The 24,571-nt window shown below is 33.7% G+C and overlaps 4 protein-coding genes and 1 long non-coding RNA gene across 6 annotated transcripts; 4 read left to right on the plus strand and 1 right to left on the minus strand.

The window, feature by feature from the left end:
• Window positions 1-3,553: 3,553 nt before the first annotated feature.
• Window positions 3,554-4,083, minus strand: LOC139905111 (uncharacterized). The gene is made up of 2 exons (XR_011779590.1): window positions 3,955-4,083; window positions 3,554-3,894 (listed from the first exon to the last, which is right to left on the minus strand). It is a non-coding gene; the product is annotated as an uncharacterized lncRNA (long non-coding RNA).
• A 1,879-nt stretch (window positions 4,084-5,962) lies between these two features.
• Window positions 5,963-8,006, plus strand: LOC139905110 (uncharacterized). Its single transcript, XM_071887568.1, has 3 exons — window positions 5,963-7,569; window positions 7,649-7,842; window positions 7,911-8,006. Exon 1 carries the CDS (start codon window positions 5,963-5,965, stop codon window positions 7,214-7,216), a length of 1,254 nt encoding a protein of 417 aa, XP_071743669.1. The 3' UTR covers window positions 7,217-7,569; window positions 7,649-7,842; window positions 7,911-8,006.
• Window positions 8,007-10,462: 2,456 nt separating this feature from the next.
• On the plus strand, window positions 10,463-13,913 carry LOC121116437 (transcription elongation factor SPT5-like). Of its 2 annotated transcripts, none has more exons than XR_011779588.1 (4): window positions 10,463-12,069; window positions 12,149-12,342; window positions 12,411-12,615; window positions 13,452-13,913. XR_011779588.1 is itself a non-coding variant. In XM_071887554.1 (4 exons), exons 2-4 carry the CDS (start codon window positions 12,259-12,261, stop codon window positions 13,580-13,582), a joined length of 420 nt encoding a protein of 139 aa, XP_071743655.1. In that variant the 5' UTR covers window positions 11,997-12,069; window positions 12,149-12,258; the 3' UTR covers window positions 13,583-13,913. The 2 variants fall into 2 exon arrangements, 1 of the variants encoding a protein (XP_071743655.1); XM_071887554.1 differs by having other exon boundaries at window positions 11,997-12,069.
• Window positions 13,914-14,954: 1,041 nt separating this feature from the next.
• LOC139905109 (uncharacterized) lies at window positions 14,955-16,998 on the plus strand. Its single transcript, XM_071887555.1, has 3 exons — window positions 14,955-16,561; window positions 16,641-16,834; window positions 16,903-16,998. Exon 1 carries the CDS (start codon window positions 14,955-14,957, stop codon window positions 16,206-16,208), a length of 1,254 nt encoding a protein of 417 aa, XP_071743656.1. The 3' UTR covers window positions 16,209-16,561; window positions 16,641-16,834; window positions 16,903-16,998.
• Window positions 16,999-20,994: 3,996 nt separating this feature from the next.
• Window positions 20,995-22,913, plus strand: LOC121116484 (transcription elongation factor SPT5-like). Its single transcript, XM_071887556.1, has 4 exons — window positions 20,995-21,067; window positions 21,147-21,340; window positions 21,409-21,613; window positions 22,452-22,913. The coding sequence occupies exons 2-4, from the start codon at window positions 21,257-21,259 to the stop codon at window positions 22,580-22,582; spliced, it is 420 nt and encodes a 139-aa protein (XP_071743657.1). The 5' UTR covers window positions 20,995-21,067; window positions 21,147-21,256; the 3' UTR covers window positions 22,583-22,913.
• Window positions 22,914-24,571: the final 1,658 nt, after the last annotated feature.

Consider the following 24,571-nt stretch of genomic DNA (forward strand, 5'->3'; position numbering starts at 1 on the left):
GAATAAGATATTTTACTTTAACTATTCTACTTTTCTCGTCTCTAATCAATAAAAAAATAATAATCTATCCCATTTTTGGAATTTTTGTACATACTATTTTGATTATATTCAAATAAAAGGGTTTATCGTTGTCATCAAGCTGTATTTAATGGAAATGTTAAGAATTTTTGTATTCGTAAAGCCATTTGATGGAGTTTTATGAAGGTTTATTGGGAATTTGTCCATTTTATGTAATAAAAATATCAAGTTTCTTCAGTTATGGTGCAATTTAGGACGTCAGTGAAAACGCTCTTCAAGGAGAATAACATATTAAATAATGTATGAGTATGACATCTCTTGATAGACAAATAACACTAAACAGTTGCGTGAGAATGCTGTAAATAATATTTTACTTCATTTTTATAATATTCTCCCTCCCTACATATTGCGACCAAATATGAAAAAAATATTATCCGCCGTACGTTAATATGAAGAAACAGAAAATTGACGTGGTAACACTGTTAATTAGAGGAGTTTTTGGGAGAAGAGCAGCATAGCTGTCATAACGGTTCATTAAATTAGCTACAAGCATCTATGAGTTGAAGGAAATAAGCACAAGCCTCCCTCCGTATCTGGCAATGATATAGGCAAGAATTATTCCGATGTCGATCCTCAGTGCTACTACTTATTAGTCCGATAAATAACCTTACTTATAAATTATTTCTTTAAGAATATAAGAAAAATATCAACAGCTTTGGAAAATAAAATAAACATATATTGAGGTAGCAACCAGAGCTGGACAGCGTAACATTTTTTTTATTCCGAAACTTTGTACCAAGAGTTCGTGTGGTTCCGTATTCGTACCTCCTTATCATTTTTTCAGATAATGCTTCCGTATCCCGTATATATTCATTTAAACAACATTATAAAAATTCAGGAGTGTGAGCGTTCTGCTATTTTGGCGTTTCCGTTCAGCATTCAGCCATTATTTCGTTCCGAGTTCCAATCATAAGGATACACTGTGTGATAGCAAATCGCTACTCCCACTTTGATAGTGTCTGGGAGGCCACATTTGAGAACTAGGTTTCAAAAATTTTAAACATAATAATTCAGTGAATATTAACGTTCAAATCAGCTACAACTGACTATAATCGGTTCATTCATTGTCGAGATCGAGGCCAAGAGGCAAAGTATAACTTATTTGATTCGTGCCTTGCACAGAATCAGAATACTAAAAACTGGACCCTTCACTAGTCGAGAAACTTCAGGAACAACCGCTACCTTACCTACCCGGTCGACGAGGTTTTTCTACATGTGAGTCATTTATGCTATATGAAAACTTGAATGTCATTGCAATTTCAAAACTTAATGAGTCTGAATTACCAAATCATTTATCACCATATTGAGATGTTACCATTGTCAAGACCTAGGATCTCCACATAAATAAATTAATTACATAATTGAACAAAAGTTTCTCATAAATCGATTGATAAAAGTCTGCCATTCTTTATCACTTTTATGTGTAAACAAATTAACATTAACTTCCTTTCCCTTTATTTGCCAAGATATTTTTACATGATCTTCAATAAAATTTGAACAACATAAGGAAATTAAGTAAGTGAGTATATCCTATATTACATCCGATTTTTGAATACAATTGTTAGTAATAATATGCTGTAAGTAGGTATAGTGATGGGACGAAAATTGGATCGGAGAATCCGGTGTTTTTTCTGGAATCGACATTGCGAAAATAATGTTTAATTTGCGATTTTGATTCTTACGTATTATTATTTATTACTTAGGATTCTCAGTTTTTCCTTTTTGAGCCGATTATAACATGTAAATCTTTCAAGACTGACTTCTTTTCTGTGTGAAATTTAAAATTTATGTTTTCCCAAAGGCAACTGATTGGTACAATCAGTTTGTAGAAAAAGTTGAAGAAATTTGAAGGGCTAATAAATTATATAATATTATAATATATTATATATAATATAATATATAATATATATTATATATAATATATTATATTATAATAGTGTCATGTTTATGTTATGCTCATTCATTTCCGGGACACTGAACCTCCTACAATGCACATTTAGGAAAGCATATGTTCCGTAATTGAAACCATGGGAGTCCTAAATGTAGAAGGACATAATTTGAGTGACATAATTATTAAGAATCTACCTGCATCATATTAATTACGCCAGGTCTAAGAAACCAGTTCTTAATACGTGTAATTCAAGGGGAAGACATATTAAATTTTCGACCACGAATCTCCATATTTCTTAGTGCATAGCCAATGGATTTAATAATACTTTAAAGGTTACTAATTTTGGCGAGGTACAGCTTAAATACAAAGTTTCCTTTATCACACATCTTTAGGAACATATACAAAGGTGGTTTCATTATATTTCCAGGGTATGTTTCGACACTTTCAGACTTCGTTGCTTTGTAGCCGCTACGTCAATCTCGTACAATACATAACTTACTCATGATTATAAACTTTAATTAATCAAACTTTTTATTTTAAGCTAAAATATCACGTATTCCTAATTAATGTTGTATTAATCATTATAATTTAATGTTTATATATTCATCTATTGTTATTGGATTTGGAATCTTTTTGAGTCATTGAGGAAGGAGAGGTTGAGATAGCCTTCCTATTCTTAGATGTTAAGATATAATTAGCTGAAATTATTAACATCTCTCTCCTTTCAAAGTAGGCTCCCAATCTTTTATCTATACCAGAGTAGAGTGCATCAATTAATAGTTGACAATTAGGGCCTATTTCTCTCTCTTCGGGACGATACATTTGAAGGTATGATATGGTGTGAAGCAGATGACCTAGATAAACAGCCTTATCTCCCTGAAAGAAGTCTAGCACTCTAGCTACATGCTGCATCACACTTGCCCATTGTTCTATGACGTCTTTGTCAAAGTGTGTGAGCTTAGGCAAATTGAAAGCTGTAAGAACTCATCCAAAAGCTGACCTTCCATAATTTTTGAGGTCCTAGAGTTCCAGCGCACGTTAGAGGAATTCACAAGGACTTTGCTGCATTTTTCTCTTACTATATCTGTAAACCAACATATTTGATTGTAATTGTTCCATATTTAGAATGCCAAAAACTTTGGAATATAATCGAGCATATTCCCCTGTCTTGTGATTCAGTGCTTGTTTTTCTATTTATAGCTGCGATCAAATTTAAGGTATGGGAAGTGCATCTAAAACAGAAATATGTTCAATTATGAGTCAGAATTGTATTTTTAAAAAACTTAATAACAACAATGTATTGAGAAAACTCCACTTACCTAAAATGTATAGCAAGGTCCAGAAGCTCATCATCTCCTGACTCAAGGATATTCTCGAAATTAACATTTATATCTTCTCCTTCTTCTTCATGCTCTGATTGAAAGCTAACATAATCATTCTCTTTAACTCTTTGTGTTCCGTTTATGTTGCGTCTTGACGAGGGAGAGACGCAAGCTTATTTATAATAGGAGAGATCCAGGATGACCAAGAGACATGAGGAGAAGAATTCACGTGGAGGAATAATGTAACACTAGATCATGTGTATTCTAACTATACTCTAAATATATTTACATAAGACGACACTATTTATAATACATAAAACTCAGTACTTAAATACATAAACGAATATACAGGAAGATAAAAACCAGAAAGGACATATTAAATACATAACATCACCCCCCAAGCACCAAATCCATGGCGGTGCTTAAACAGGTTCCTCTCCATGAACAGCAGCCTATAGATCCGCTCCATCCATGTCCAGGCGAGGACAAAGCATTCTTCCTTGCATTTTAAAAGTTTATCTCCATAGACGTGCCGTGCTCTCAGCACGCGCACCGGAGAAAGGAGAACAATACTCCTCATAAAGGTTTCAAGGACCCGAGCACCTTGCTCGTCCCTGGGAGAAATAATATTCACCCTTGTTGAAGTTTTAAGGACCCGAGCACCCTGCTCGTCCCTGGGAGAAACAACACTCACCCTTGTCGAGGTTTTAAGGACCCGAGCACCCTGCTCGTCCCTGGGAGACATCTTGCTCGATGTACCCTCATCCAACTCGGGATGATCCACAAGAGAGACCGTTCCACATCCATCAACCAATGATGTGAACGGGAGAGTAGGAACAGAGGAGAACCAAAATTGTGTAGGAATAAATCCATTGTTAATTATGTGGTCCCGGACCCGGACACACACTTCACTTCTTGAAAGTGACCAAGGTTCTCTTCCTTCCTCCACGAGGCCCAAACATAGGCACAGTCCATATTGCTCCGCCTTCCGTAAACGAACGAGCGTTCTCCCCATCGACGAAAAAGGGCTACCCAACTCCAAAAGGGCTAGCTTCGCCGATGATCCCACAGCAGGGAGGTCACGTGATCCTGATCCCATCCTCGTCGCCAATGTTGCGTCTTGACGAGGGAGAGACGCAAGCTTATTTCTAATAGGAGAGATCCAGGATGACCAAGAGACATGAGGAGAAGAATTCACGTGGAGGAATAATGTAACACTAGATCATGTGTATTCTAACTATACTCTAAATATATTTACATAAGACGACACTATTTATAATACATAAAACTCAGTACTTAAATACATAAACGAATATACAGGAAGATAAAAACCAGAAAGGACATATTAAATACATAACAGTTTACAAGCCTGAAAAAGTTAAATATAAACCAACTGAGATCAATCGAAGTACATCATTAAAAAATTAAATAACAATTGGAATATAGTAACATTACATACTTGTAATTAAAAAACTATCTTTACATGAATATTAGGAAAGGAAAAACGGTTGTTACATATGCGCGCTCTTTCTTCTTTCTTGTTCATTATTTAATAGGTCGTCGTGGTGTAAACATTTACCTTTGAAGTAAGCATTCTCCCCTATCTTTGGTTTAAATTTTTTTAAATTACTTAATAAAACAAATATATATGAATTACATACTTTCCTTGCACTAATTCTTATTTTAAATGTGGAGGGCTCTTCTCTTTATAGGAGTAATTTATTTTCTCCCTCTCCCCTCCCCCAAAAAAAAAAAAAATAATATAACAGAAAACGAAGGTCTTAATTCAGTGTTACCATATGTATCGTTTCTATTTTCTCTTTGCACTCTTTTACCTTTAAAACATGCCAATTCTAATTATTTGCTCCAGATGGGCTTTAATATCTAATCCCCAGCCCCAAAAAATTCATATATATAAGAAGAACTAAATTTTAAGAAGGAAAATTGTTCATATCTTCATACCTATAGATTTAGTTATCTTAGTGTTCTATGTATAAATGCTCCGTGTATATTTATATATAATAATATATTAATTTATGAGAGTCGTTCTAGATTCTCCTCGCGTAGAATAAAGTATATATATAAACTCCATATCTTCATATATCTCATATCCCCGTATGTCATATGGTGCTGTGGATAAACCAGAACCAATCTTAAGAAACATAATGGAAGAACTTATAAGCTAGAAGTTTGACTTTATAAAATCAAAAGTTAAGGCATACAAAGGAACAATACACACGGGTTATTAATGTACTGAAGCGTTCAAACAGAATTGAAATAGTAGAAATTTCTCATCAAAGGGACCGTGGAAGATTACATGTCTTAGTGGATATTTTAGAATTAATGGAGTTCAAGTCTGAAAGTAGGAGCAACAAAAGGATATGTTGATGTTCATGGAAGAGAGAGATCGCATGGATGAATAAATTATGAAGGAACTCATGAAAAAAATGGAGGACCTAGCTCGCGAGGAGTATCAGAATCTGCCTTCAAAGGATGAACTGTGTTACGAAAAAAATATGGAAAAAATGCAAATAAGGAAACGGAACTATTGAGAGGAAGCATGGATTTGAATGAGTTTATTGAATAGAAACTCAGTTTTGAAGACTACAGGTAACTAGCAGGAGTTGATAGTTACTCTCACGCAAAACAGCTAGCGAATTTAAGATCATTCATGGATATCGAAATGAGGGAAAAATTAAGAGTCTCAATTGGGATTAAAGAAAACACGGTGTTATCCATTCCTGAAATTTTAGAAGAATTGAGGAAGTATTTTCGCTCTCAATATAACATCATTCTTGATAAGGTTAAATTCCATTCCTTATATCAAAAAGAAGGTCAATCATTCGAGGACTTCTATGTAGAAGTAACTCGAACTGCAAATCGTGCCGAATTAAATGAAAGATGTGAAAATAAAGACTGTTTCGAAGAAAATATCAAAGTTAAGTTAATTGTGGGACTTCGGGATGAAGAAACGAGGAAAAAACTTATGGCCATAGAAGAAAAAGAATGTACACTTCAAAAAGTTATTGATAGATGCAGAGCTGAGGAAATGTCGAAGAAGGATGACGAAAAGTTAAATTCTGCAAAAGTCAACAAGATAAAAAGAGGAAAATTCAGGGATCAAAGCCTTAGTCGAAACAAAAATAGCTTTAGGAAAAATCCTCCTGAAAGAAAAATAATGGATTGTATATTTTGCTCAAGAGACCATATTATAAATAAATGTCCTGCTTGGAAACAAGAATGTAGGAATTGTAAAAGAATTGGTCATTTTAAAGATTCAAAGGCCTGTAAAAATGGAATTGCAAGAAACAGAAGAGTCACGGTAAGAAACGTGACCACATTTAGTCCCTCACCAGCAATACAAGTTCGATTAAAATCTCTGGATGGAACATACTTATGCAATTATAGTTATGCAATTCCGGATTCTGGTAGTGAGGTATCTATTGCGGATGAAAATTTTTTACAAGAAATTGGAATACCACTTAGACATTTAAATATACCTTCAGATTCTCGTTTAAATGGAGCTACTGGAGCTACTTTTAATCAACTAGGATCCATCATTTTAAATGTAGGTTTTGGAAATGAGGAAATTAAAGAAGAGATCATAATAGTAAAGGAAAATGTTAAATTTCTAATGTCGTGGGTATTGTGTAAAAAGTTAAGGATTTTACCGGAAGATTATCCAAGTCAAATTGAGCGAGGTAAATGGAAAAGAGCCAGAGAACCTAGTGCTCGTGGAATCAAGGAAATGAAATATACTCCGAGAATAGAAGATGGATTGAGTCCAACTAAAATCGTCTTCGGTCGTAGTACTAGATCTATTATACCTATGCTACCTGAATTCCATCAAAAGAGAAGCCAAGAACTTTGTAAGGTTCCAACCCCAACTTTAAAAAAGGAGATGGGAAGAAGTTATCCGTATTGAAGATTGGTGAATCGGTTCGGATACAAGATCATATAACCAAAAGATGGACCCATCTAGGTACAATTGAAACAAAGGAATCTCAAAGGCGATATCTCATACGTATGAAAAATGGTCGTCTTTGGCATCGTAATAGGAGATTCATCCGTTTGGATTCAACAGAAGGGAACAAGCGGATTTCATTTCACATAACTTAGATTTATATTTTGTAATCATTCTCCTGGGGGGAAAAGGGGATGTTATATATATGCATAGCTATAGGTTTGGTGACCTATGTATAAATGCTCCGTATGTGTTTTGTGTATAATAATATATTAATATGAGAGTCATTCTAGATTCTCCGCGTGTAGAATAAAGTATATATATAAACTCCATATCCTCATATATCTCATATCCACGTATATCATAATATTTATACATTTTTATTTTTCATAGCGACGCCAAGTCCTAGTTCGTATGTTCCCACACCAAGCCCTGGACAAAATTATCAACCAAGCCCAAGCCCTGGTTACGCTGCTCCTTCTCCGCACCTTGGTTACAGCCCCATGACTCCAGGAAGTAGTCATCATACACCCTCGCCCTATGCAGCAACGCCTGGGCAGGCAACTCAGTCTGAATTGGAATCAACGGTAAGGACAATGAAAATATGTTGCCCTTTAATGTGTTGATACCTCCATCTTCTCTTTTTTAACTCTAGGACTGGTATTCACCCGATATTGAGGTCCTGATTTGTGATACTCATGATGACACACGCCTTGTGGGTCAAATCGGTGTAGTTCGAGGTGTAACTCCGGGAATGTGCTCTGTGTATCTACCTGATGAGCATAGAACAGTTTCCATCGCTGCAGATCATTTGCAACCCGTCAAGCCTGTTAGAGGAGATAAAGTTAAAGTTATCATGGGTATGTTGCTATTATCTTTAACACTTATGCATGGATGAGTATAGTATCATAATGAATAAGTATATTATGCTTATATGCATATTCATTATTGTTATTATTATAGCGATTTGAGAAAGAAGAATCAGGTCTCTCCCTTTATTTATTTATTTAAAGAGGATGGGGAGGTAATAGAGAGGGGCTTATAGATTTTTCATCGTGATTTAAGTATCATCGATTGATGCTCAAGTCAAGTCAAAGGTCAAATGTATTTCCGTAATAAACTTGTGCATTCTTTTTTTGCTCTTTTGATGCCTGATAATATAATCAATAATATTTTATTATTATTACTATGCTTTTATCAATATTAATATCAAAATTATTTCCCTACTTTTTAGCCAAATTTATGAGATGTCAAGTAACAGAATAAGATCTCTGTTTATGTATTATATTCAGTGAATGATATATATACAATATATTATGTTATTTTTTTATCCCTAGCTATTCACAAAAAAATCTTAAAATTTTCTAGTATATTATTTATTTATTTTTTGGGGGGAAGGGGGCTGTAGTCCCTTCAGGGCACCCCCTGTGGACAACCCTGACATAATAAACAATGTACATGTGATAATATTTAATTATGATATCCCTTTGTTGAAAAATAATGAGGGGTTTGAAAATACTTGACATATACGATTTGTATATTATTCCCCAGACTTGAAGTGAAGGTATTATTATCAAATCAAATAAGAAACTAAATAATGAAAATAAAGGATTACAATATGATCGTTCTATTTTTGTTGTATGTACATACTTAATCATACTAATACTTATTAACCATATTTTTTATTCCTACTTATAGGTGAGGATCGAGACGCTACTGGGAGTTTACTTTCCATTGATAGCCAAGAAGGTGTCGTGAAACTCAAAAATGATATATATTTAAAGATGTTTCAATTGAAATATTTGTGTAAAATGAAGTCTGATGACTAAAATAACTATTTTTTCTTCTTTTTATAATTTGTTTTATTTCTGTGTGTACATATTATATGTATATATTTATATATAATTAATAATTAAATTGTACATACAAAAAGAAAAGCGGGGATGGATTCTTCTTTCGATGTGTTATGTATGTAGATATTCGCATAACATCCATGAAATACCTCATTATAAAGTAGTTTGAATGTGAAAAGGAAAGAAGAACGACCTAAAGATACAAATCATTCACGCCTCATTTCATTTATATCTATATACATATAATAATATATTATTATTATAATATTAAGTAATATTGATACGAAATACACCTATAAATTATTATCATTGGTTCTTAATGTTACAAGGAGGCCGCATTAAATGCGGCAGCCGAGATTATTAACTCATCTCTCATTCGTACTATTTATTATTTTGTTGTAGAAAAAGTAAGTCCACCGATTTTTTTTTTCGGTTCGGTCTTAAGGGACTACTTTTTTGACCAAGACCGCGGCCTCAGACCGTGGATCAATTTTTTTCGGTATCACTCTATGGACCGATTTTTTGGGTATCATATATTATGACTTGAGAGACCATTTTTTTTCTAGATCAACTGTCATTCAGTTTTGTCAAAAAAATCTCATAAGTACACGATAAGTTCTAGAACAAATATAGTATACATATAAGAGACGGCGGGTTCAAAATTAATCCGAAGTATCTCTTTTTAAACCTCGTATAACGTCATAATACTTGGAAAAACTTAGGATGTCATATTATAAACAATTTATCTGTAAAATCGGTATAGACCGATTTTTTGGCGGCCGAACTAGACCGAATTTTTATATGAGACCGATACAGACCGAGCTTTTTGTTGGACCGAATTAGTTCGGTATAATATAACGGTCTCAGACCGGTTTAGGATTTCCAGACCGAAACCCAACACTAATAATTCATGAGTGTTATTTTTAATTATCTACTGGGAAATGACAGAACAGAATTGAAATAGTAGAAATTTCTCATCAAAGGGACCGTGGAAGATTACATGTCTTAGTGGATATTTTAGAATTAATGGAGTTCAAGTCTGAAAGTAGGAGCAACAAAAGGATATGTTGATGTTCATGGAAGAGAGAGATCGCATGGATGAATAAATTATGAAGGAACTCATGAAAAAAATGGAGGACCTAGCTCGCGAGGAGTATCAGAATCTGCCTTCAAAGGATGAACTGTGTTACGAAAAAAATATGGAAAAAATGCAAATAAGGAAACGGAACTATTGAGAGGAAGTATGGATTTGAATGAGTTTATTGAATAGAAACTCAGTTTTGAAGACTACAGGTAACTAGCAGGAGTTGATAGTTACTCTCACGCAAAACAGCTAGCGAATTTAAGATCATTCATGGATATCGAAATGAGGGAAAAATTAAGAGTCTCAATTGGGATTAAAGAAAACACGGTGTTATCCATTCCTGAAATTTTAGAAGAATTGAGGAAGTATTTTCGCTCTCAATATAACATCATTCTTGATAAGGTTAAATTCCATTCCTTATATCAAAAAGAAGGTCAATCATTCGAGGACTTCTATGTAGAAGTAACTCGAACTGCAAATCGTGCCGAATTAAATGAAAGATGTGAAAATAAAGACTGTTTCGAAGAAAATATCAAAGTTAAGTTAATTGTGGGACTTCGGGATGAAGAAACGAGGAAAAAACTTATGGCCATAGAAGAAAAAGAATGTACACTTCAAAAAGTTATTGATAGATGCAGAGCTGAGGAAATGTCGAAGAAGGATGACGAAAAGTTAAATTCTGCAAAAGTCAACAAGATAAAAAGAGGAAAATTCAGGGATCAAAGCCTTAGTCGAAACAAAAATAGCTTTAGGAAAAATCCTCCTGAAAGAAAAATAATGGATTGTATATTTTGCTCAAGAGACCATATTATAAATAAATGTCCTGCTTGGAAACAAGAATGTAGGAATTGTAAAAGAATTGGTCATTTTAAAGATTCAAAGGCCTGTAAAAATGGAATTGCAAGAAACAGAAGAGTCACGGTAAGAAACGTGACCACATTTAGTCCCTCACCAGCAATACAAGTTCGATTAAAATCTCTGGATGGAACATACTTATGCAATTATAGTTATGCAATTCCGGATTCTGGTAGTGAGGTATCTATTGCGGATGAAAATTTTTTACAAGAAATTGGAATACCACTTAGACATTTAAATATACCTTCAGATTCTCGTTTAAATGGAGCTACTGGAGCTACTTTTAATCAACTAGGATCCATCATTTTAAATGTAGGTTTTGGAAATGAGGAAATTAAAGAAGAGATCATAATAGTAAAGGAAAATGTTAAATTTCTAATGTCGTGGGTATTGTGTAAAAAGTTAAGGATTTTACCGGAAGATTATCCAAGTCAAATTGAGCGAGGTAAATGGAAAAGAGCCAGAGAACCTAGTGCTCGTGGAATCAAGGAAATGAAATATACTCCGAGAATAGAAGATGGATTGAGTCCAACTAAAATCGTCTTCGGTCGTAGTACTAGATCTATTATACCTATGCTACCTGAATTCCATCAAAAGAGAAGCCAAGAACTTTGTAAGGTTCCAACCCCAACTTTAAAAAAGGAGATGGGAAGAAGTTATCCGTATTGAAGATTGGTGAATCGGTTCGGATACAAGATCATATAACCAAAAGATGGACCCATCTAGGTACAATTGAAACAAAGGAATCTCAAAGGCGATATCTCATACGTATGAAAAATGGTCGTCTTTGGCATCGTAATAGGAGATTCATCCGTTTGGATTCAACAGAAGGGAACAAGCGGATTTCATTTCACATAACTTAGATTTATATTTTGTAATCATTCTCCTGGGGGGAAAAGGGGATGTTATATATATGCATAGCTATAGGTTTGGTGACCTATGTATAAATGCTCCGTATGTGTTTTGTGTATAATAATATATTAATATGAGAGTCATTCTAGATTCTCCGCGTGTAGAATAAAGTATATATATAAACTCCATATCCTCATATATCTCATATCCACGTATATCATAATATTTATACATTTTTATTTTTCATAGCGACGCCAAGTCCTAGTTCGTATGTTCCCACACCAAGCCCTGGACAAAATTATCAACCAAGCCCAAGCCCTGGTTACGCTGCTCCTTCTCCGCACCTTGGTTACAGCCCCATGACTCCAGGAAGTAGTCATCATACACCCTCGCCCTATGCAGCAACGCCTGGGCAGGCAACTCAGTCTGAATTGGAATCAACGGTAAGGACAATGAAAATATGTTGCCCTTTAATGTGTTGATACCTCCATCTTCTCTTTTTTAACTCTAGGACTGGTATTCACCCGATATTGAGGTCCTGATTTGTGATACTCATGATGACACACGCCTTGTGGGTCAAATCGGTGTAGTTCGAGGTGTAACTCCGGGAATGTGCTCTGTGTATCTACCTGATGAGCATAGAACAGTTTCCATCGCTGCAGATCATTTGCAACCCGTCAAGCCTGTTAGAGGAGATAAAGTTAAAGTTATCATGGGTATGTTGCTATTATCTTTAACACTTATGCATGGATGAGTATAGTATCATAATGAATAAGTATATTATGCTTATATGCATATTCATTATTGTTATTATTATAGCGATTTGAGAAAGAAGAATCAGGTCTCTCCCTTTATTTATTTATTTAAAGAGGATGGGGAGGTAATAGAGAGGGGCTTATAGATTTTTCATCGTGATTTAAGTATCATCGATTGATGCTCAAGTCAAGTCAAAGGTCAAATGTATTTCCGTAATAAACTTGTGCATTCTTTTTTGCTCTTTTGATGCCTGATAATATAATCAATAATATTTTATTATTATTACTATGCTTTTATCAATATTAATATCAAAATTATTTGCCTACTTTTTAGCCAAATTTATGAGATGTCAAGTAACAGAATAAGATCTCTGTTTATGTATTATATTCAGTGAATGATATATATACAATATATTATGTTATTTTTTTATCCCTAGCTATTCACAAAAAAAAATCTTAAAATTTTCTAGTATATTATTTATTTATTTTTGGGGGAGGGGGCTGTAGTCCCTTCAGGGCACCCCCTGTGGACAACCCTGACATAATAAACAATGTACATGTGATAATATTTAATTATGATATCCCTTTGTTGAAAAATAATGAGGGGTTTGAAAATACTTGACATATACGATTTGTATATTATTCCCCAGACTTGAAGTGAAGGTATTATTATCAAATCAAATAAGAAACTAAATAATGAAAATAAAGGATTACAATATGATCGTTCTATTTTTGTTGTATGTACATACTTAATCATACTAATACTTATTAACCATATTTTTTATTCCTACTTATAGGTGAGGATCGAGACGCTACTGGGAGTTTACTTTCCATTGATAGCCAAGAAGGTGTCGTGAAACTCAAAAATGATATATATTTAAAGATGTTTCAATTGAAATATTTGTGTAAAATGAAGTCTGATGACTAAAATAACTATTTTTTTCTTCTTTTTATAATTTGTTTTATTTCTGTGTGTACATATTATATGTATATATTTATATATAATTAATAATTAAATTGTACATACAAAAAGAAAAGCGGGGATGGATTCTTCTTTCGATGTGTTATGTATGTAGATATTCGCATAACATCCATGAAATACCTCATTATAAAGTAGTTTGAATGTGAAAAGGAAAGAAGAACGACCTAAAGATACAAATCATTCACGCCTCATTTCATTTATATCTATATACATATAATAATATATTATTATTATAATATTAAGTAATATTGATACGAAATACACCTATAAATTATTATCATTGGTTCTTAATGTTACAAGGAGGCCGCATTAAATGCGGCAGCCGAGATTATTAACTCATCTCTCATTCGTACTATTTATTATTTTGTTGTAGAAAAAGTAAGTCCACCGATTTTTTTTTCGGTTCGGTCTTAGGGACTACTTTTTGACCAAGACCGCGGCCTCAGACCGTGGATCAATTTTTTCGGTATCACTCTATGGACCGATTTTTTTGGGTATCATATATTATGACTTGAGAGACCATTTTTTTCTAGATCAACTGTCATTCAGTTTTGTCAAAAATCTCATAAGTACACGATAAGTTCTAGAACAAATATAGTATACATATAAGAGACGGCGGGTTCAAAATTAATCCGAAGTATCTCTTTTTAAACCTCGTATAACGTCATAATACTTGGAAAAACTTAGGATGTCATATTATAAACAATTTATCTGTAAAATCGGTATAGACCGATTTTTTGGCGGCCGAACTAGACCGAATTTTTATATGAGACCGATACAGACCGAGCTTTTGTTGGACCGAATTAGTTCGGTATAATATAACGGTCTCAGACCGGTTTAGGATTTCCAGACCGAAACCCAACACTAATAATTCATGAGTGTTATTTTTAATTATCTACTGGGAAATGACAGAACAGAATTGAAATAGTAGAAATTTCTCATCAAAGGGACCGTGGAAGATTACATGTCTTAGTGGATATTTTAGAATTAATGGAGTTCAAGTCTGAAAGTAGGAGCAACAAAAGGATATGTTGATGTTCATGGAAGAGAGAGATCGCATGGATGAATAAATTATGAAGGAACTCATGAAAAAAATGGAGGACCTAGCTCGCGAGGAGTATCAGAATCTGCCTTCAAAGGATGAACTGTGTTACGAAAAAAATATGGAAAAAATGCAAATAAGGAAACGGAACTATTGAGAGGAAGTATGGATTTGAATGAGTTTATTGAATAGAAACTCAGTTTTGAAGACTACAGGTAACTAGCAGGAGTTGATAGTTACTCTCACGCAAAACAGCTAGCGAATTTAAGATCATTCATGGATATCGAAATGAGGGAAAAATTAAGAGTCTCAATTGGGATTAAAGAAAACACGGTGTTATCCATTCCTGAAATTTTAGAAGAATTGAGGAAGTATTTTCGCTCTCAATATAACATCATTCTTGATAAGGTTAAATTCCATTCCTTATATCAAAAAGAAGGTCAATCATTCGAGGACTTCTATGTAGAAGTAACTCGAACTGCAAATCGTGCCGAATTAAATGAAAGATGTGAAAATAAAGACTGTTTCGAAGAAAATATCAAAGTTAAGTTAATTGTGGGACTTCGGGATGAAGAAACGAGGAAAAAACTTATGGCCATAGAAGAAAAAGAATGTACACTTCAAAAAGTTATTGATAGATGCAGAGCTGAGGAAATGTCGAAGAAGGATGACGAAAAGTTAAATTCTGCAAAAGTCAACAAGATAAAAAGAGGAAAATTCAGGGATCAAAGCCTTAGTCGAAACAAAAATAGCTTTAGGAAAAATCCTCCTGAAAGAAAAATAATGGATTGTATATTTTGCTCAAGAGACCATATTATAAATAAATGTCCTGCTTGGAAACAAGAATGTAGGAATTGTAAAAGAATTGGTCATTTTAAAGATTCAAAGGCCTGTAAAAATGGAATTGCAAGAAACAGAAGAGTCACGGTAAGAAACGTGACCACATTTAGTCCCTCACCAGCAATACAAGTTCGATTAAAATCTCTGGATGGAACATACTTATGCAATTATAGTTATGCAATTCCGGATTCTGGTAGTGAGGTATCTATTGCGGATGAAAATTTTTTACAAGAAATTGGAATACCACTTAGACATTTAAATATACCTTCAGATTCTCGTTTAAATGGAGCTACTGGAGCTACTTTTAATCAACTAGGATCCATCATTTTAAATGTAGGTTTTGGAAATGAGGAAATTAAAGAAGAGATCATAATAGTAAAGGAAAATGTTAAATTTCTAATGTCGTGGGTATTGTGTAAAAAGTTAAGGATTTTACCGGAAGATTATCCAAGTCAAATTGAGCGAGGTAAATGGAAAAGAGCCAGAGAACCTAGTGCTCGTGGAATCAAGGAAATGAAATATACTCCGAGAATAGAAGATGGATTGAGTCCAACTAAAATCGTCTTCGGTCGTAGTACTAGATCTATTATACCTATGCTACCTGAATTCCATCAAAAGAGAAGCCAAGAACTTTGTAAGGTTCCAACCCCAACTTTAAAAAAGGAGATGGGAAGAAGTTATCCGTATTGAAGATTGGTGAATCGGTTCGGATACAAGATCATATAACCAAAAGATGGACCCATCTAGGTACAATTGAAACAAAGGAATCTCAAAGGCGATATCTCATACGTATGAAAAATGGTCGTCTTTGGCATCGTAATAGGAGATTCATCCGTTTGGATTCAACAGAAGGGAACAAGCGGATTTCATTTCACATAACTTAGATTTATATTTTGTAATCATTCTCCTGGGGGGAAAAGGGGATGTTATATATATGCATAGCTATAGGTTTGGTGACCTATGTATAAATGCTCCGTATGTGTTTTGTGTATAATAATATATTAATATGAGAGTCATTCTAGATTCTCCGCGTGTAGAATAAAGTATATATATAAACTCCATATCCTCATATATCTCATATCCACGTATATCATAATATTTATACATTTTTATTTTTCATAGCGACGCCAAGTCCTAGTTCGTATGTTCCCACACCAAGCCCTGGACAAAATTATCAACCAAGCCCAAGCCCTGGTTACGCTGCTCCTTCTCCGCACCTTGGTTACAGCCCCATGACTCCAGGAAGTAGTCATCATACACCCTCGCCCTATGCAGCAACGCCTGGGCAGGCAACTCAGTCTGAATTGGAATCAACGGTAAGGACAATGAAAATATGTTGCCCTTTAATGTGTTGATACCTCCATCTTCTCTTTTTTAACTCTAGGACTGGTATTCACCCGATATTGAGGTCCTGATTTGTGATACTCATGATGACACACGCCTTGTGGGTCAAATCGGTGTAGTTCGAGGTGTAACTCCGGGAATGTGCTCTGTGTATCTACCTGATGAGCATAGAACAGTTTCCATCGCTGCAGATCATTTGCAACCCGTCAAGCCTGTTAGAGGAGATAAAGTTAAAGTTATCATGGGTATGTTGCTATTATCTTTAACACTTATGCATGGATGAGTATAGTATCATAATGAATAAGTATATTATGCTTATATGCATATTCATTATTGTTATTATTATAGCGATTTGAGAAAGAAGAATCAGGTCTCTCCCTTTATTTATTTATTTAAAGAGGATGGGGAGGTAATAGAGAGGGGCTTATAGATTTTTCATCGTGATTTAAGTATCATCGATTGATGCTCAAGTCAAGTCAAAGGTCAAATGTATTTCCGTAATAAACTTGTGCATTCTTTTTTTGCTCTTTTGATGCCTGATAATATAATCAATAATATTTTATTATTATTACTATGCTTTTATCAATATTAATATCAAAATTATTTCCCTACTTTTTAGCCAAATTTATGAGATGTCAAGTAACAGAATAAGATCTCTGTTTATGTATTATATTCAGTGAATGATATATATACAATATATTATGTTATTTTTTTTATCCCTAGCTATTCACAAAAAAAATCTTAAAATTTTCTAGTATATTATTTATTTATTTTTTGGGGGGAGGGGGGCTGTAGTCCCTTCAGGGCACCCCCCTGTGGACAACCCTGACATAATAAACAATGTACATGTGATAATATTTAATTATGATATCCCTTTGTTGAAAAATAATGAGGGGTTTGAAAATACTTGACATATACGATTTGTATATTATTCCCCAGACTTGAAGTGAAGGTATTATTATCAAATCAAATAAGAAACTAAATAATGAAAATAAAGGATTACAATATGATCGTTCTATTTTTGTTGTATGTACATACTTAATCATACTAATACTTATTAACCATATTTTTTATTCCTACTTATAGGTGAGGATCGAGACGCTACTGGGAGTTTACTTTCCATTGATAGCCAAGAAGGTGTCGTGAAACTCAAAAATGATATATATTTAAAGATGTTTCAATTGAAATATTTGTGTAAAATGAAGTCTGATGACTAAAATAACTATTTTTTCTTCTTTTTATAATTTGTTTTATTTCTGTGTGTACATATTATATGTATATATTTATATATAATTAATAATTAAATTGTACATACAAAAAGAAAAGCGGGGATGGATTCTTCTTTCGATGTGTTATGTATGTAGATATTCGCATAACATCCATGAAATACCTCATTATAAAGTAGTTTGAATGTGAAAAGGAAAGAAGAACGACCTAAAGATACAAATCATTCACGCCTCATTTCATTTATATCTATATACATATAATAATATATTATTATTATAATATTAAGTAATATTGATACGAAATACACCTATAAATTATTATCATTGGTTCTTAATGTTACAAGGAGGCCGCATTAAATGCGGCAGCCGAGATTATTAACTCATCTCTCATTCGTACTATTTATTATTTTGTTGTAGAAAAAGTAAGTCCACCGATTTTTTTTTTTTCGGTTCGGTCTTAAGGGACTACTTTTTTGACCAAGACCGCGGCCTCAGACCGTGGATCAATTTTTTTCGGTATCACTCTATGGACCGATTTTTTTGGGTATCATATATTATGACTTGAGAGACCATTTTTTTTCTAGATCAACTGTCATTCAGTTTTGTCAAAAAAAAATCTCATAAGTACACGATAAGTTCTAGAACAAATATAGTATACATATAAGAGACGGCGGGTTCAAAATTAATCCGAAGTATCTCTTTTTAAACCTCGTATAACGTCATAATACTTGGAAAAACTTAGGATGTCATATTATAAACAATTTATCTGTAAAATCGGTATAGACCGATTTTTTGGCGGCCGAACTAGACCGAATTTTTATATGAGACCGATACAGACCGAGCTTTTTGTTGGACCGAATTAGTTCGGTATAATATAACGGTCTCAGACCGGTTTAGGATTTCCAGACCGAAACCCAACACTAATAATTCATGAGTGTTATTTTTAATTATCTACTGGGAAATGACAGAACAGAATTGAAATAGTAGAAATTTCTCATCAAAGGGACCGTGGAAGATTACATGTCTTAGTGGATATTTTAGAATTAATGGAGTTCAAGTCTGAAAGTAGGAGCAACAAAAGGATATGTTGATGTTCATGGAAGAGAGAGATCGCATGGATGAATAAATTATGAAGGAACTCATGAAAAAATGGAGGACCTAGCTCGCGAGGAGTATCAGAATCTGCCTTCAAAGGATGAACTGTGTTACGAAAAAAATATGGAAAAAATGCAAATAAGGAAACGGAACTATTGAGAGGAAGTATGGATTTGAATGAGTTTATTGAATAGAAACTCAGTTTTGAAGACTACAGGTAACTAGCAGGAGTTGATAGTTACTCTCACGCAAAACAGCTAGCGAATTTAAGATCATTCATGGATATCGAAATGAGGGAAAAATTAAGAGTCTCAATTGGGATTAAAGAAAACACGGTGTTATCCATTCCTGAAATTTTAGAAGAATTGAGGAAGTATTTTCGCTCTCAATATAACATCATTCTTGATAAGGTTAAATTCCATTCCTTATATCAAAAAGAAGGTCAATCATTCGAGGACTTCTATGTAGAAGTAACTCGAACTGCAAATCGTGCCGAATTAAATGAAAGATGTGAAAATAAAGACTGTTTCGAAGAAAATATCAAAGTTAAGTTAATTGTGGGACTTCGGGATGAAGAAACGAGAAAAAACTTATGGCCATAGAAGAAAAGGAATGTTCGCTTCAAAAAGTTATTGATAGATGCAGAGCTGAGGAAATGTCGAAGAAGGATGACGAAAAGTTAAATTCTGCAAAAGTCAACAAGATAAAAAGAGGAAAATTCAGGGATCAAAGCCTTAGTCGAAACAAAAATAGCTTTAGGAAAAATCCTCCTGAAAGAAAAATAATGGATTGTATATTTTGCTCAAGAGACCATATTATAAATAAATGTCCTGCTTGGAAACAGGAATGTAGGAATTGTAAAAGAATTGGTCATTTTAAAGATTCAAAGGCCTGTAAAAATGGAATTGCAAGAAACAGAAGAGTCACGGTAAGAAACGTGACCACATTTAGTCCCTCACCAGCAATACAAGTTCGATTAAAATCTCTGGATGGAACATACTTATGCAATTATAGTTATGCAATTCCGGATTCTGGTAGTGAGGTATCTATTGCGGATGAAAATTTTTTACAAGAAATTGAATACCACTTAGACATTTAAATATACCTTCAGATTCTCGTTTAAATGGAGCTACTGGAGCTACTTTTAATCAACTAGGATCCATCATTTTAAATGTAGGTTTTGGAAATGAGGAAATTAAAGAAGAGATCATAATAGTAAAGGAAAATGTTAAATTTCTAATGTCGTGGGTATTGTGTAAAAAGTTAAGGATTTTACCGGAAGATTATCCAAGTCAAATTGAGCGAGGTAAATGGAAAAGAGCCAGAGAACCTAGTGCTCGTGGAATCAAGGAAATGAAATATACTCCGAGAATAGAAGATGGATTGAGTCCAACTAAAATCGTCTTCGGTCGTAGTACTAGATCTATTATACCTATGCTACCTGAATTCCATCAAAAGAGAAGCCAAGAACTTTGTAAGGTTCCAACCCCAACTTTAAAAAAAGGAGATGGGAAGAAGTTATCCGTATTGAAGATTGGTGAATCGGTTCGGATACAAGATCATATAACCAAAAGATGGACCCATCTAGGTACAATTGAAACAAAGGAATCTCAAAGGCGATATCTCATACGTATGAAAAATGGTCGTCTTTGGCATCGTAATAGGAGATTCATCCGTTTGGATTCAACAGAAGGGAACAAGCGGATTTCATTTCACATAACTTAGATTTATATTTTGTAATCATTCTCCTGGGGGGAAAAGGGGATGTTATATATATGCATAGCTATAGGTTTGGTGACCTATGTATAAATGCTCCGTATGTGTTTTGTGTATAATAATATATTAATATGAGAGTCATTCTAGATTCTCCGCGTGTAGAATAAAGTATATATATAAACTCCATATCCTCATATATCTCATATCCACGTATATCATAATATTTATACATTTTTATTTTTCATAGCGACGCCAAGTCCTAGTTCGTATGTTCCCACACCAAGCCCTGGACAAAATTATCAACCAAGCCCAAGCCCTGGTTACGCTGCTCCTTCTCCGCACCTTGGTTACAGCCCCATGACTCCAGGAAGTAGTCATCATACACCCTCGCCCTATGCAGCAACGCCTGGGCAGGCAACTCAGTCTGAATTGGAATCAACGGTAAGGACAATGAAAATATGTTGCCCTTTAATGTGTTGATACCTCCATCTTCTCTTTTTTAACTCTAGGACTGGTATTCACCCGATATTGAGGTCCTGATTTGTGATACTCATGATGACACACGCCTTGTGGGTCAAATCGGTGTAGTTCGAGGTGTAACTCCGGGAATGTGCTCTGTGTATCTACCTGATGAGCATAGAACAGTTTCCATCGCTGCAGATCATTTGCAACCCGTCAAGCCTGTTAGAGGAGATAAAGTTAAAGTTATCATGGGTATGTTGCTATTATCTTTAACACTTATGCATGGATGAGTATAGTATCATAATGAATAAGTATATTATGCTTATATGCATATTCATTATTGTTATTATTATAGCGATTTGAGAAAGAAGAATCAGGTCTCTCCCTTTATTTATTTATTTAAAGAGGATGGGGAGGTAATAGAGAGGGGCTTATAGATTTTTCATCGTGATTTAAGTATCATCGATTGATGCTCAAGTCAAGTCAAAGGTCAAATGTATTTCCGTAATAAACTTGTGCATTCTTTTTTGCTCTTTTGATGCCTGATAATATAATCAATAATATTTTATTATTATTACTATGCTTTTATCAATATTAATATCAAAATTATTTCCCTACTTTTTAGCCAAATTTATGAGATGTCAAGTAACAGAATAAGATCTCTGTTTATGTATTATATTCAGTGAATGATATATATACAATATATTATGTTATTTTTTTATCCCTAGCTATTCACAAAAAAAATCTTAAAATTTTCTAGTATATTATTTATTTATTTTTTGGGGGGAAGGGGGCTGTAGTCCCTTCAGGGCACCCCCTGTGGACAACCCTGACATAATAAACAATGTACATGTGATAATATTTAATTATGATATCCCTTTGTTGAAAAATAATGAGGGGTTTGAAAATACTTGACATATACGATTTGTATATTATTCCCCAGACTTGAAGTGAAGGTATTATTATCAAATCAAATAAGAAACTAAATAATGAAAATAAAGGATTACAATATGATCGTTCTATTTTTGTTGTATGTACATACTTAATCATACTAATACTTATTAACCATATTTTTTATTCCTACTTATAGGTGAGGATCGAGACGCTACTGGGAGTTTACTTTCCATTGATAGCCAAGAAGGTGTCGTGAAACTCAAAAATGATATATATTTAAAGATGTTTCAATTGAAATATTTGTGTAAAATGAAGTCTGATGACTAAAATAACTATTTTTTTCTTCTTTTTATAATTTGTTTTATTTCTGTGTGTACATATTATATGTATATATTTATATATAATTAATAATTAAATTGTACATACAAAAAGAAAAGCGGGGATGGATTCTTCTTTCGATGTGTTATGTATGTAGATATTCGCATAACATCCATGAAATACCTCATTATAAAGTAGTTTGAATGTGAAAAGGAAAGAAGAACGACCTAAAGATACAAATCATTCACGCCTCATTTCATTTATATCTATATACATATAATAATATATTATTATTATAATATTAAGTAATATTGATACGAAATACACCTATAAATTATTATCATTGGTTCTTAATGTTACAAGGAGGCCGCATTAAATGCGGCAGCCGAGATTATTAACTCATCTCTCATTCGTACTATTTATTATTTTGTTGTAGAAAAAGTAAGTCCACCGATTTTTTTCGGTTCGGTCTTAAGGGACTACTTTTTGACCAAGACCGCGGCCTCAGACCGTGGATCAATTTTTTCGGTATCACTCTATGGACCGATTTTTTTGGGTATCATATATTATGACTTGAGAGACCATTTTTTCTAGATCAACTGTCATTCAGTTTTGTCAAAAAAATCTCATAAGTACACGATAAGTTCTAGAACAAATATAGTATACATATAAGAGACGGCGGGTTCAAAATTAATCCGAAGTATCTCTTTTTAAACCTCGTATAACGTCATAATACTTGGAAAAACTTAGGATGTCATATTATAAACAATTTATCTGTAAAATCGGTATAGACCGATTTTTTGGCGGCCGAACTAGACCGAATTTTTATATGAGACCGATACAGACCGAGCTTTTTGTTGGACCGAATTAGTTCGGTATAATATAACGGTCTCAGACCGGTTTAGGATTTCCAGACCGAAACCCAACACTAATAATTCATGAGTGTTATTTTTAATTATCTACTGGGAAATGACAGAACAGAATTGAAATAGTAGAAATTTCTCATCAAAGGGACCGTGGAAGATTACATGTCTTAGTGGATATTTTAGAATTAATGGAGTTCAAGTCTGAAAGTAGGAGCAACAAAAGGATATGTTGATGTTCATGGAAGAGAGAGATCGCATGGATGAATAAATTATGAAGGAACTCATGAAAAAAATGGAGGACCTAGCTCGCGAGGAGTATCAGAATCTGCCTTCAAAGGATGAACTGTGTTACGAAAAAATATGGAAAAAATGCAAATAAGGAAACGGAACTATTGAGAGGAAGCATGGATTTGAATGAGTTTATTGAATAGAAACTCAGTTTTGAAGACTACAGGTAACTAGCAGGAGTTGATAGTTACTCTCACGCAAAACAGCTAGCGAATTTAAGATCATTCATGGATATCGAAATGAGGGAAAAATTAAGAGTCTCAATTGGGATTAAAGAAAACACGGTGTTATCCATTCCTGAAATTTTAGAAGAATTGAGGAAGTATTTTCGCTCTCAATATAACATCATTCTTGATAAGGTTAAATTCCATTCCTTATATCAAAAAGAAGGTCAATCATTCGAGGACTTCTATGTAGAAGTAACTCGAACTGCAAATCGTGCCGAATTAAATGAAAGATGTGAAAATAAAGACTGTTTCGAAGAAAATATCAAAGTTAAGTTAATTGTGGGACTTCGGGATGAAGAAACGAGGAAAAAACTTATGGCCATAGAAGAAAAAGAATGTACACTTCAAAAAGTTATTGATAGATGCAGAGCTGAGGAAATGTCGAAGAAGGATGACGAAAAGTTAAATTCTGCAAAAGTCAACAAGATAAAAAGAGGAAAATTCAGGGATCAAAGCCTTAGTCGAAACAAAAATAGCTTTAGGAAAAATCCTCCTGAAAGAAAAATAATGGATTGTATATTTTGCTCAAGAGACCATATTATAAATAAATGTCCTGCTTGGAAACAAGAATGTAGGAATTGTAAAAGAATTGGTCATTTTAAAGATTCAAAGGCCTG

This window comes from Lepeophtheirus salmonis, chromosome 4 (genome assembly GCF_016086655.4).
Source record: "Lepeophtheirus salmonis chromosome 4, UVic_Lsal_1.4, whole genome shotgun sequence".
In the NCBI taxonomy this organism is placed as follows: domain Eukaryota; kingdom Metazoa; phylum Arthropoda; class Copepoda; order Siphonostomatoida; family Caligidae; genus Lepeophtheirus; species Lepeophtheirus salmonis.